The sequence below is a fragment of the Mya arenaria genome, chromosome 9 (assembly GCF_026914265.1).
Source record: "Mya arenaria isolate MELC-2E11 chromosome 9, ASM2691426v1".
NCBI lineage: Eukaryota > Metazoa > Mollusca > Bivalvia > Myida > Myidae > Mya > Mya arenaria.
Window position 1 is genome coordinate 120,606 of NC_069130.1, and position 14,787 is coordinate 135,392.

Below are 14,787 nucleotides of genomic sequence, written 5' to 3' on the forward strand. Positions count from 1 at the left end.
AGAGGTATTTATAAAAAAGAATCGTGCGCCTTGTTTCGATAGGTTTGAACGTTCATTTTCCATGAAACCCCCAAAATAACGATTCAAATATACGTAAAGTCCTTCAAAGATACAATAACCGATACATAAAGCCCTCCAAATTAACATTTACCAATACACAATGCCCATGCCCCTAAATAAAAAAAACAACCTAAAAACATAAACCCTTATAATTAAACAATACCCATACATACATTCCCACAAATGAACAATAACCTATTCAGAAAACCCTCCAAATAACAAAAATCTATACATGAAGCAACCCTAAATTACCAAAAACCTATATCTTAATCATTCAAAATATATAATAATCTATACGTGAAGCCCTCTTAATAGACAGTAACGTATATTTTAAACTTCTAAATAACACTTGCATTTTCGTATAGCCATCTAAATAAAACATGTACAATACTTTCTAAATAAACAATAACCCATACAAAAGGTTGTCTAAATACACAATTCCCTATACACAAGGCCAACCAAATACACAAAAGCATAATACATAAAGCGTTCCAATCAAGAAATACCTTTACATAAAGCCCAGGCTCCAATAGACAATTACCTATACATGACGGATTCCGAATAAATATTGACTTGTACATAAAGTCCCCAAAATAAACATAAATAAGGCTTACCTACACAGACAACCCTGAACCTTTCACAATGCCCCCCCCCCCCAGATAATAATCTATACAAAACGCCCAAATATAGACAAATCGATCATTATTGCATCAGTCAATATATATCCATAACTTTACAACCACAAGGTATTATTATGAAGAAATATATTTAACATATTGTTTGAGCAGCAATATCAATCAGCCTGTCAAAGTTATTTCTTGAGGTTGTCCATAGAATTCTAAAGTATTAGAGTTTTAAAACGATCTTTTCGTATCTCACTTGTTTGTAAAGTCGAAGCCATCTTGTCGAACTCCATATCCAGACAAGAGTTAGTCATCTAAGTCATTCCTGACAACATTAAATACGCATTTGGGACTGAATGTTTAAAAATAATGGAATTTTATATGAAAACCTGTAATTTATAATCAAACGAACACTGGGAATATGCCTTAGGATAGAAATTATTTTGTACAGACAAGAGTTAGTCATCTGAAATGAGATTGCAAGAATGAGACTTTAGTTAGGACCAAGTCTATCCCCTTGGACAAATGTTAGATTTTTACGTACGCTGACGTTACAGACAGCAGTCGTTAAACATTTTTCTATATATGTAAAATGACAAAGTATTTGGAAAAAGTTTATTATCATTCTATTTATAGCTTAGAAAAAATATTATATTGCACGCACTTTACTTTCACTTTTTATACGCATTTCCAATCAGTTCAAACACCAAGGTTTCTGTTTGGCAGTTATGCATCCATGAAATCACATATTCATTCAGGCTCAGCTGGACGACACTATCCTTGTCGGCGTTAGATATGTATTCTTCAGCTTCCGTAAAACTAATTCAAGGATTAAAACCTCTCTTGTATTATACTTAATATTCAAGTTGCTTTCTGTGAAAAACGTTTCGAACTTTCAAATCAGCTCGTAAACTTTCACATGATTATCATTCAACCCAACGAGGAGCTTCTTCTGCGTTGGACAGTAAGCAACAGCTGGTGGATGCCACTCTTCATCGGGTCCTTCCAGTATGGTCTCCATTCTTCCGTCCCTCCCGGAAATCAACATCAAGGTGTTGCTCCCAAAGCTACAGACGATCATCTGGTTCCCTCCTACGTCCACGAGATCGTGAGGACAACACAGTTTCTTGTGCGAAAATGTTTGAATCAGTTCCCCCTGCAGACTCAGCTTGATCACCGTGTGGTTGTACCTGTTTGATACGTAAATGGTGCTGAAATCGTCATCGGTTATTGTTACATAATGCGGAAACTCAAATACTGCTTGTTGAACGGTTGTACTGTTAATGGTTTGTAATTTTTCTCCATTCAAGGTTGTAACTTCTATTCGAGGAGACTTGTCAAAAAATGCCAAATAAAGCCTATTATTATTGTAAGCTATTCCCCTACACATTGCCGGCACTTCAACGCATTTATCAGTTTTAAGTCCGTTCCCTGCGTTGATAAACTGGATCTTAGAATAACTTTGACCAGGTAGAGTGACGGCGACCATGTCCCCAGGTAGCACGCAGAAGTACCAAGGTGTACCGTCCAGCGCCAGACGGGCCACCACCTTGCCGGTGGTCATGTCTAAGGTCTTCACACATCGGTTGCTATAGTCAGCAAGGAGGATGATACCGGGCCGGAACAATGCAGAGCCTGTTATATTGCAACGGCTTGTGTCTTCCCTAGTCTTGATGTGGATGTAAGGCATCCGGGCCCATTCAGCCGTGAAGAAATCTGTATAACAATAGTTATTAAAATAGTAAAATGAAACTACATGTTAATGGTCAAAATTAAACTTTGTCCAATATGATAGTAGTATTTTCAACTTCTTTATGAAATGTCCACTTGCTGTTAAGTAAGTATGGAAGGAGACACAACACCAAAACCCTTTATAAACGTGCACACATACAAAAAAAAGCACAAAAACAATTCCAGAAGAAATTCAAAAACAAGAAGAACATTAAGCAGAGGAAATTAGGAGAAACAAAAGCAAAACTAACTTTCACTAAAATGGTTGGTATATAAAACAGAAAAAAATGCAGAAGATGCGAGAATCGGCGAGGGAGGGGGAGTAACATTTAAAATTTTAACAACAAAACAATGAACTCCGTTGGCGCGTTTAAAATTCCTCTCCCTTTAACATTAAACTGTGAAATGAATAAAGCTTAATAAAGATTTTAATTATTCTAAACTGAACTGAAATACACTCCACGTTTTGGGGTATCCAATATAAAAACGCGTAAGTGATTTCATCGTGCCGTATTTAATAATGATATTCTATGTGCGTTTGTACCCAAGCAGTTGTTGGTACTTTTTGAAAGACTATTGATTGCTGATTGATAATGTATGAAATGAAATGCAAGCATTTTTATAAAATTATTGAAGTTTGTAATATTGTTGTGTTTTGTTTTATAACTGAAATAACTATTAAGTTGTCTGGTAAGGCCAAAAAGATTTGTTTGTACTATATTTCCGTTTTCCCTTTGTATATGTTTTCTCCACTATTAGACATTTTAAACTAGTAACGAAATAATGTTGTGTCACCAGGCATCCAAAATCTATATAATTGTACATCGAATACCTTAAAAAATCTGGTATATTCCTTTCGATATTTTTCTTCCATATTGATTACACTAGATATAGAATAGTATAAAAACGATTTTTAAAGTTATTGCATTCAACCAAAGATTCTCTATTTGTCAGAAACAGCCCCATTTTCCATAGCATATGAAGCCATTTGAATAACATTTGAATGAGCAACACACATTTTTACACTGGGAACGTTGATCTTACGACATTTTGAACACACACTACAACATGCTGAAATGTTGAAGATAAAAGGCCTTATTATCGTTAGATGTTGTGTTCCTCCGATCATCAATAGAAAGTGTGATTGATTCCAAGTGTTCGATTATCGATGGTTATTTAGGATTTAATTATATATTTTTGTCAAATACACGATGCAGTGATGAATATGGCTTTAATGATTCTTAAATTGTATCATAGGAATTTTTATTTCAGCTTAATTAGCATAGCGAAAAGCACCATCAATAGTCCAGTCACTAAAATAACTAAGCTTTATAACTAAATATATTCACTCAGGGAAAATAGGTTCCTCAAACAGCAAATACGGGTCAATTAAGGTAACTACCTTACCAATTAAATACAACCTCAATTTAAGGGGTTTTGTCGTTTGTTATCGATATATTCCTCTAATTCCTTCAGTTTCTGCACTTACCTATGTCGTTATCAACTATCGTCCCTATCGCGTATTCCAAAGACAGCAGGTCTCCGGTCTTCTTATCCGGACTAAAACTCCAAAGTTTCACCGTGTTTTCCTTCTCAACTTTTTTTTATCAAAGTTTGCATATCGCCAAACATCTTCTGAATATGTCTGGCTGCTACATAGATGTGGTTAGCGTTCTTGTTTTCAGATTTGAGTATATCATTCGTCCCAGCTAGTGTTGATTTCGCAGCCGTTGTATCTTCCTGCAAACTCCGTATAAGGTATGTGTCTTTTTTCGTTATATCTTCCATGGATTTGATGACAGCTTTTTCTCGTTTGTCAAGATATTCATTGATTTCGATTCTAAACTCTTCTAATTTCTTCAACTGAACGGTAATCTTGTGAAACACCGCCTGTTCATCGAATTTAAGTAGTCTCTCACAATGTTTAAAACCCGCCTCAAGCTTTGCCATATTGTCAACGATATCCTTGTATTCGCTGCTCGCTATAAAAGAAGGCGCGACTTCCGGTATATAATCAACCTTGCAGGCCCTGTGATGTAGGATTAAGCAATCCCAGCAACCTAACTGTTCATGTTCTGGGCAGAAGAACTTTTTTGCTTCCTTTGGATGGTCTTTGCAAAGCTCCAATCCTAAGACGTCTGCAGCCTTTCTTCTTGACGGATAATGAGTGAGCATTTTCTGTTTTCCTAGAACATTGTGATGTTTCGTGGCCGTAAGTTTTCCATGGACTTTGATGCATGATGGACACATGTACTCCTTGCAGTTGTTGCAGAATCCATGGGCTCCAATTCCTTCCCGTCGACCCGGCATGGCTCACAGAGGCGCGTCACTTCCGCCGAACCAGCAGCTACACCCGGGTCGACTTTACGGCCGGACACTTCCATTTACCGAAGACAACGTATCTTAATTTCGAAATATACCTGCAGAACAAAAACTAGAAACTAAATGTCTTAAAACCTGCATTGACAATGGATAAGCGTGAAATGTGATAACTCAAAATCACGGTTGTCCACCTCGGTATCTGATCTTATCACTTAATTCCTACGTGTCTATCAACAAGGTAATTCTTAAATCTATGTTACATGTCTTTTTATTGAAGAGGAAATTGTATTATTGAAAAGTTATATTGCATAGTAAACGTTTTGTCCATTTAAGATCTAATTAAATGAAAATGATCTACCGTAGTCAAAGGCATGCAATTCTTTATTGTCTCGACCTACACATATTTGGGTGAATGATATAACTGATCTTAATTCTTGGTAAATAGGCTTTTGTGTGTTTTTTAAATTATTAAATTGCTTAGTTTCGTCATTTTACATTATACATTACAAAATGTTTGTAGCCTCTGACATGTTAACCCTTCGTTGTCACAAATAAACTACCATGGAATGTTGTACAATGATAAAAGGTTACAATGACTAAGTTTTGGATTGACGACCAAGTCTTGTAAAGTACAAGTATACAATGGAAACTACATGAACAAGCCTGGTAGCCAAATATTCACAATGGCCCCTTTTGAGACATAGATAAGATGGCCGTATCGACCAGAAGTTGTGAAAATAAATGTTTCTAAGAAATTATAGAAAAATGTATCGAAATCAACTGGGCCACCTGCCGAATAAATAGAGGATATTTCACCGAGTACACATCCAAAAAGATATATATATAATAGAATGGCATAGTGATATATATTGACTTTCGGTATTCACGAGGTGAAAATGTTTGCGATCTAACACTGAAACAAACCCCTTTTTTCATTACGCCTAAAATGGATAGAAAGAAAGTAAGTTAATTCAAGGAAATATAACACACAATATATATTTGAAATAGGCCAACATGACCCGTGATCAAATTCATAAAATACAATGGCTTACGTAAACACATCCAAATAGCGAACATGTAAACTATAAACAAGTATAATTTTATCAAATAAATGGTAACTGTACCTATAAAGTTTGACATACATATCATAAAAATAGATAAATGAATTGAACTATAAACTAGTATATTTGTATCATATTATTAACAGCAGATCATAAAAGACCACAGACTTATGTACTATATCCACGCATTGGAATAACTAAACGGAATTAATACTATAAACTTCTTGCAAAATAACTCAAATAATGCAAAATTTCGTAATACATTTCCTAATGCATTATATCGTTATCATTACAAACGTGTCTAACTTTAATGAATGTGTCCCATTCCCACTCCACTTAAGGGCGAAAACGAAAAATTAGAAGGGTTTACAGGGTAAAGCCATGTCAATTGTTTCGGTTACCAAATAAAATGCATGGCTGTCTGTCAAAGAAAATTGTATACAGATGAAAGCACGCATATTTTCTGTTCGATATAAATTAAATCAAATTGAACTGTAGTTTTCTAGAAAACGGGTCAAATTGTTTGCGCACATAACGACATTTTGGAAATGACGTCATTGAAATATGTCCCAGCCCTGTGTGCGCTGACATTTTATTTGGACGTAGGAGCGGGCTTATATTTCTTTACAGTGAAAAGTATCAAATCGATATATTCACTGCTTGATACAGTGACATATCTATTTTATTTCACGTTTTAATGACATAAAAACATTTGTTTTAAAGTGCTTGCAAAGAAAAAATTACATTTGATTATTATTGCAAAATAGAATGCAATTAGACAAAAACATATTCATTAGATCCGATTACATGCTTGTTAAAAATAAATGTGATGAAATTGTATTCTCAAAAGCGTTTAATAGTTTCAACAAGTTTCTAAAAAGTGATTGTGCATCAAAATTCTACAAAGCAGGTCCAGGCATGTGTTCATTTCGTTTGTTTCATTACTTTCAGAGTTCATATTTTTTAGCAAGAGGCATAAACGATCTCTGTTTCTCTGATTTTAATAATCTTATATATTTTGTCAATAAGGACACCTATGTTAAGATGCACAAGGCTACGTCCTAATAGAAAGACAATAAACGACTCGCAAACTAAAAAAACCCAGATGTGTCAAATTATATTTATTTAGAAAAGGGCGCAAGACTATTTTTCCGAGGATATATCCAATTCATGCACCACAGGGACAAATATTCCTGTTAAAATATTACTTTTTATATGAATACGCATCTATACTGTGATTTATTATTCCTGAACTAAAACTCGTTAAAAACGAAAATGTAAGAATGCTATATATGATATATGACACGGTATCATAGGAAACTATTTTGTCGATGAACCGACCGGTGTGAATATACCTTTTTTGAATGTAAGATAACTCATCCGATCACGGGTAAAGTAGTCAGATAATCCCTATAATTAACCAAGATACACGAATTACAATACATTTTATGAATAGTTAATTAGTATGTCGATACTGACGTTTATTTTTTGTACCCGTTTTTATTTTATCTTCTTTTATCAGCTCGCATTCTAGATTTTATTCTGCCGTACTTGAAATTCAATAAAATGATAGCTGCATTGGTCGTTGATAATATTTATTTGTATACGCAGATCAAAATGGTTCTTCAAAACCAATCTCAAGAGTTTTGTAGCCGTTTAAGTTGTCAATTGACGATAAAGGGTGATAAAATAGATACACTTTGATGTTGTTAGTCAACAGAAACACAAAATTTCACAATAGATGTGTCAGTTAAACAGTTGTTTAAATTCCTATTACACTCCGAATTCATTGACTATACAAGACGAACCTATTAAATAGTTCAATGTTTAATTGAGTAGTTAGGAGTTTGTAAGATAGCGCTTGGACAATGCTGAATTTAAAAGAACTGGTAACTATAAACAAGACAAATCAGATATGCAAACTTTAGCAGCCAATATCAAATTATAATTAAAACTGATTTTTATATAATCATTCAACATTACTATTATTGTTCAATTGTAAAATTATAATCCAAGGGAGAGAGATACAATTAATCTTTCTTTCAATGAATCCGCTATGTAACCATCTTTGGCTTTTTCGCTTTACCATCTACCAAGGCGTTTAAAAAGTATATCCCTCCTCCATTATTAGCAGCTGGTGAAGCAGCGCTGAACGAAGAGAGTGAAACCTATATTTATTAATGTCAACCACAATATCGTTACATATATCTCTAAACAGTTCTTGTATAGTTGTGTAAGATACAGGTTTGTCCGTATTCCTTAGTTCATAAGAGAGAGAGAGAGAGAGAGAGAGAGAGAGAGAGAGAGAGATTCTTTTTTTTCCTCCGATATGAAGTGACATGACCTATTATAATCAGAACTCTAGAAGAGCTCGAGATTTTACAAAACATTATTTTGTGTAAAACCATTTGTTCTATAACTATATCACATTCTTGGCATTTGGACACAACATTTCTTGAAAAATATTTACGAATAACAAGCATAGCTGTCCTAAATTTTTCAGCTGGTCTTTATACATTTTACTAAATTGCCACATAACACAAGGTTCATATTCACAATGGATAGACTTAAACAATCGTATTTCATATCGTTTTCCTGTGATCTTTTGTAAAAGGTTACAACACGAGTATTGATAGATTTATTTACGGTAGATCTCCAGCTATCTTGAAAAATTGTGTCCCTCTGAAAGTAGCATTATACATGTATTAGTTTATATTTGCCTAAGATTCTGTATATGTCTGGAATAAATCCTGTTACTCCACTTGGTTCACTTGCGAATTTGAATAGTCTTAATTGGAATAAGTTTTTTAATCTTTTTGTGTAATCAGTACGGCATAATTGTCCGAATAATAGTAATTTTCTTTTGTCTATTTATGTTTCTAATGTGTAGATTCCAGCACTCCAGTCATTATCTGTCATATTAGACCAATTAATGAATCTCTAAATTAACAACAGGGCACAACTTAGTACCTATCCGAGCAAAAACAATCCAAGCTCTGTCCCTGTACTGATAAGTTTTACTGGATTCAATAATTATAGTTGTACAAGAACTGTCTATAACAATATCGGAACATTTAATCTTTAGTAATTCAGGACTTTTTAAGAAACCTGCTAAGCTATTAAACAAGCACAAATAATTCTTTGATTCTTAACATTGCCAAACTGGAAATATTTATCATAAAAGTCATTTAACATTTTCACTAAAATTGGATCCTTTTTAATTATAGCTTTTGCATGTTTCCTTTTTGCACCTTCATAAAATGCTTAAATTACTGGACTTGCAGAATTAGTAGATATCACAAATGAACACAGATACATGACAAATGGGAATGGCTTTGCTGGTAGGAAGTCCTCTACTCCAACCGAATTACTCAACGCCCAGAGTCTCCAGCGAGTAAACGCAGAAAAAAAAAGACTTAGAAGTACTGTCTGCTCTGCCTGATGTCAGTAGTGTCGGGATTAAGGGTACCTTTTAAGCAAATAGATTTGGCAACGCTTTAATCGTACCAGAAAAGCACTGAACATATGAACGTAAAATCAAAGAAATCGTTATTACGCTTATCATAATTGTGAACAATAAGCTTTCAATAACACATCTTAACAAGATCATTAGAAACGATCAGATGCAATCAAATTGTTACAGAACTAAACACTATCCACAAATCCGAATATTTTCTAAAGAAAGCATATTATAATGTCTTGCCAGATAGACAACTAATTTGTCTAGCAATTATAATGGCAGCCAGGCAAAATGTACGTGTACATTTATAAAGACAATTATACGTACAATATCTGTATCTATAAGGAAATACAGAACGAATCATTGAATCTTACATAAAACAGTTTAACTTATCTCTCAATTTCTAAGCAATTCTACTGATATGATATCTTTGACTTAGTATTCTTTTTAATATACTAATTGTAATGCCAACATTCTGAACTTTAAATGTTCTACACAAGAAATTCCAGAATTATTTCTGCAAGGTGTGTAAAAACTTTCCCTGTTGGCAAATCAAACCAATCAATGGCCATAATGGGGCAGATTTTCATAATGGAATTATCATAAGAACCCTAGTAACCAATACAATTGGTGGTACAAATAGACCAAATTTCCAATCAAAGGAAAAAACATCAATACCTGAAGAAAATTCATTAAAAACCAACTGTAAAAACATGTAATTATGTATTATGTCCTGATGCAAATCAGTCTACATCACATTTCCACCATTTAGCAGTAATTGAGTTCAAAATATCAACTGATATGCCCCAATCAGCAATTTCAATGACTTTAGACAAATAATCTGCCAGATCATTTAAATGATCATTTGATCTATGGATCTTGAAAACACAATCTTGTAATTCTGTCGTTGAACCTCTCTCTATTATGCTTCAAACAACTTTGTTATTAGAAGACCATTTAACCTAAGATGATGTCAAAATATTAGAAAGAGATTTTAATACTCTATATACTGCAACAAGCTCCCTCCATGTAGAGTACTTAAGAGTCTCACTTTGTTCCCACATACGATGAACAATTGAGTTTGCAGTGTTAACCTCGTAACCACCTTATCCAGTACCGCTGGCATTTGTGTAAACAACCATGTTATAACATAAATTCACAGACAAATTTATGCAATTTAATGACTTGTCGCTCAATACTCTCAACAGACAACTTTACATACGAAGACCAAGTTTGCCTTACAAATATCTATACTTAAATACCTTGTCACAAACTCTGATATGGGGCCAATGACAATTGCCATTGATTTAATATTGCCGACAAAACTGGCGACAGTTTTGACATGAGCGCGCCTGTGAAATATGCGCTTCTTCAATATGCGAAAGTGTATTAAATGATTTGTTAATACGTCTCTGAGGTATAGATATGATCACTTCCTGAGTGTCTGAATTGGCACCAAGATATTTTGGAACTGGATCTCACAAGGACTTTTCAAATCTCGGAACAAAACAAGAACTAATCAAAAAATGTTTAACAAACTGGGACATTTTGGTACAATGAGTACAGCTGTCTTTACAACCAAATCCATTATCTAGAAATAGCACAACCTTTTTTCCCTCACTGCGCCATTTTGCTATTAAAGGGCGAGTAACCTTAACAAAACAATAGGGCGCTGAGGAAATTCCAAAAGGTAAAATCAAACATTTATAGAATGTACGAACACCTTTGACGTTATACCATGCAAATCTCAAATATGTATGTGGGGCGATTATAGATATATAGTGATAAGCTTAATGAATGTCAAACTTAAACATGAAACATCCTGGCCTTACATAGTCTAAAACTACACGCAAAACCTTAAGTTTGATTGACTGCTTCCACAAATGCCGGATTACATGTTTTAAATCCAATATTCGTCTCTTTTTATCACTTTTTTGTATATACACTGTTAAAGGATCTACAACAAAAGGTTTGCTTTGGCTAACCGAGATCAAGCCTCGAACTAAAAAATCATCAATTGCTTCCCAAACAATCAAAGTTTCTTTTCTAGCAAATACATTATTAGAAAGATCAACACTATTTGGCATAGAATAAAATGGAATTTTATATCCACTTACAATAATATCAATAACAAAGTCATTTGCAACAATCTCTTTCCAAAATTCAACATTTGTTTTTAATCGGTCTTTAACAATGTTTTTCTGACCTTGATTTTGCTCGTATTCATAATAAGCAGTAGTAAAATTGTCATTGTGAAATCTTAATTCTATAAATACAATAATCATCTTTAAAAATGTTAATTGGAATTGAACTTGCCCGGTCTGAAAGCGGTTGTGTGGACTGAATATGGGCACTCGCGCCGGAAGTGTGAAAACTCGCCACAGTTGCAGCAGCAGCCCGGTGGTCGTCTTACAGCGTAGGGACGAAAAGTAGAGGGTGTTGGAAATGCCTTGTTTTGTGGTGCGAGGAAATCAGCACCTCCCAAATGATGAAATGAAGGAGCCCCACGAATAGAAGGAGGCCCTGCAGGAGAACACTCAACTGATTTTGAGGGCTTGTCTTTCTTCGCAAACTTTCTTTTACGCAAAGCACGATTTTTCGCCTTTACAATTTTCGATTTATCATCGCTTTCACTAGCGACGGGATTGAACTGATATTTTTTCACAATTTCCAAACCGCACTCAAAAGTGTCTGCAATTGTTATGAGTGGTGTGTTAAACTGTTTAAATTTGTTTGTACAACCCTTTAAAGCATCCTGTGCGTAATCCCATTTATTGTTCGTATTAATTGAAATTATACTGTTGTTTATTACCATCTCTTTTCCAGGACTAACCCTTCTCCTTCAAACGTTTTACTTCAAAGGCAACAGCGACTTGGTTTCTCTTAACGTCCTCTCGGATACCATTGAGCTCACTTCTGTGTTCCTTTCACTCCGCTACGATTAGGTCCAAAGTTTTTGCTATTCTGTTTGACTGAGAAGCCTCCTGGTCTGAAGCACGTGCAGTTAAATGTGCACGGCTATTTTCATCGTCAGATCGGTGAGCATTATTCGAATCAATTTTCCAAAGTGTTTATACCGAGAGTCCATCGCTGAATGGCTAATATACACCAATATCAATTGACTGACCACTGGTCAGGTGACTGTTATAACAAGTTTGTAATGACCAATGAAATTATCACACAGAGGAAATTACCACCCGTCTAATTCATTATATTCAAACGTCGATAATTTATCAACAAAATGTTTCGAAATAATGCACTTGTTTATTCCAAAGAAAGCTTATCTTAATATATCAGCATTTAGATATGTAAATGCCTGAGCGGTAAAGCAATTACTTCTGTAAGAATGATGTTGAAAAGGCTAATCGAAAAATGAAGACGTTTAACTTTTTGTCAGGTACAATTCCAGTTTTGATTTCTGTTGAAGCAATTTTTTGTTATCAACTTACAGGCATCTCTCGTCCTAAGTATTTGTCAAGTTGGTTTTAAACTACAGTAAAGACAGAGACTTTTCCTTAAAAGTGTGTATTCATTTCTAATTCTTACTTAAGAGTATGCATGTGTGATTCTGCCTTAACAATAGACATAATAGCATGAATTTGTACTTTTGTCATGACAGTAGACGCTTGTGATTTTGTAATAAGAGTACACATTTGTGATAAAGTCTTAAAAGATAGCATTTGCATCATGAAGAAGAAAACAACACATGTGTGAATCATTTATACTTCTACCTTGAACCGAAACTAGAACAATAAAAGCAGTACTTGTCACATTTTACTACATATGTAAAAACACTTTTTTAATGATGATCTTGAACCTGACTTTTGAATTTTTAATCAAGCATTACATACTTAGGCTATTTATTGTGGACACTGACTTAATGATTTATGCAGATCTTGATTAAAACATACAATGTTGTTTTCGCCCAAGTTCAGTTAATACCAGTTTGATTGTAATATTTATATAAAAAAAATCTACAGAAAGAAGTACAGTAGTCGAAAGTGAACCCTATTAAATGACACTGGGTCAACTGGTTAGACGAAATAATCACACAATATGTTTCTTTGTCAACATATTTTATTGATGTGACTACTTATGTCATGAGAAAAAAGACTTGCAGGTGGGTCTTGCACCTCTTGAGTCAGTTATGGTGAGAAAACACCACAACAACTGGATCTTTTACTCCCTAATTACCTTGTTTTCAGTCATATAATAAAATATATGGAATATACAATACAACTGATGCGAAAATAGTGAAAATCATATACATATAGTTATACATCAAATCTGGTAAAACATTACAATATTACTGCTGATAATACTATGTCAACATTAGAATGAACACACATAACAGTAAAGTTAACCTCTGAATAAGAATAAGCTTATACTAAATATATATATATTATTGTTTTGACATGAAATACGTCCACATTATTATTCATTGATAAATTCTTTTCCCATTGATGATTTACGCTTGAGAGGTGATGAATTATAATTGTTATCATTTGAATACTCTTATACAGCACGTTATCCACAGACTTTTAACGTTTTAAAGGAATCTTTCGGGATCAGGAGTTGGAAACTCTTGAAACAGTGAAGGAACACCGTGAATCCCCATAATTACAAAACGGCACTTAATCTCTCGTACCAAAAGCGGGAAGATTGGGATAGTTACACACAGAGACATCCTAAGAGATTGGTGCAATGAGCGTACTCTACAATGTTGTCCATTTGATATGTATTTTAAATTTTAACGAGTTAAACTTTAATAAGCAGCAGTATTCATGGTAAAAACTATTACAAACATCTATTTAGCATCAATATTAATGGGCGTTCTTTAATTATTTTTAACGGAGATAGACATATTTTCGGCGACGATGTTGAGGGCAAACGTACGTCATCTAACAACAAACTATTTTGATACAAGTGGCGTCATTCAGCTGCCAAATGCATGAACATTGCTTAGAAGACGACCTAATACAATACTTATGCCTTAAAGGCGCTGCACTCAGTATGATGAAATAGCGAAAAAAAATATCGAAAACTGACATAAACTTGGTATCGATGTGTACAATGCATTGAAACTTACTAACTGAAGTACCACATAGTTTACAATTAATTTATTTTCGCAGTTTATTTCGTATTTTTCCATTAAAAAGAATACTAGGTATGTCTACCTGCGTGCTTGGCTAGTCGATGTTATAACGTGATATTACCAAGTTAGATAAATAGCTTAAATATTCCCCGATAGTTTTTTTACATTCTGGTATTTTTATTTTCAATTATGCTATCAAAGAGTAAAACATTTTATTAAATAATTGTCCTGAGATTCGTTTAAGAAAAGAACTTTTTTTGGTGCCAATCTGGTGTATAGTCCCTTTAACAATAATGAAGTGACAATAAATGCATTAACGTGAAGATAATTGCGTTAATCGTTTGGTAATTCCTTTACTTCTATGTAGAACGCTGTAGCCAGATGTTCAGCATTTATAATGAAATACTTAAGAAATATGGTTATTCGGGCTATTCT

At 34.0% G+C, this 14,787-nt stretch overlaps 1 protein-coding gene across 1 annotated transcript; it reads right to left on the reverse strand.

Annotated features, from left to right (window-relative positions):
• Positions 1-1,578: 1,578 nt before the first annotated feature.
• Positions 1,579-4,724, reverse strand: LOC128202773 (uncharacterized). The gene is made up of 2 exons (XM_052903911.1): positions 4,013-4,724; positions 1,579-2,399 (listed from the first exon to the last, which is right to left on the reverse strand). The coding sequence occupies exons 1-2, from the start codon at positions 4,722-4,724 to the stop codon at positions 1,579-1,581; spliced, it is 1,533 nt and encodes a 510-aa protein (XP_052759871.1).
• Positions 4,725-14,787: the final 10,063 nt, after the last annotated feature.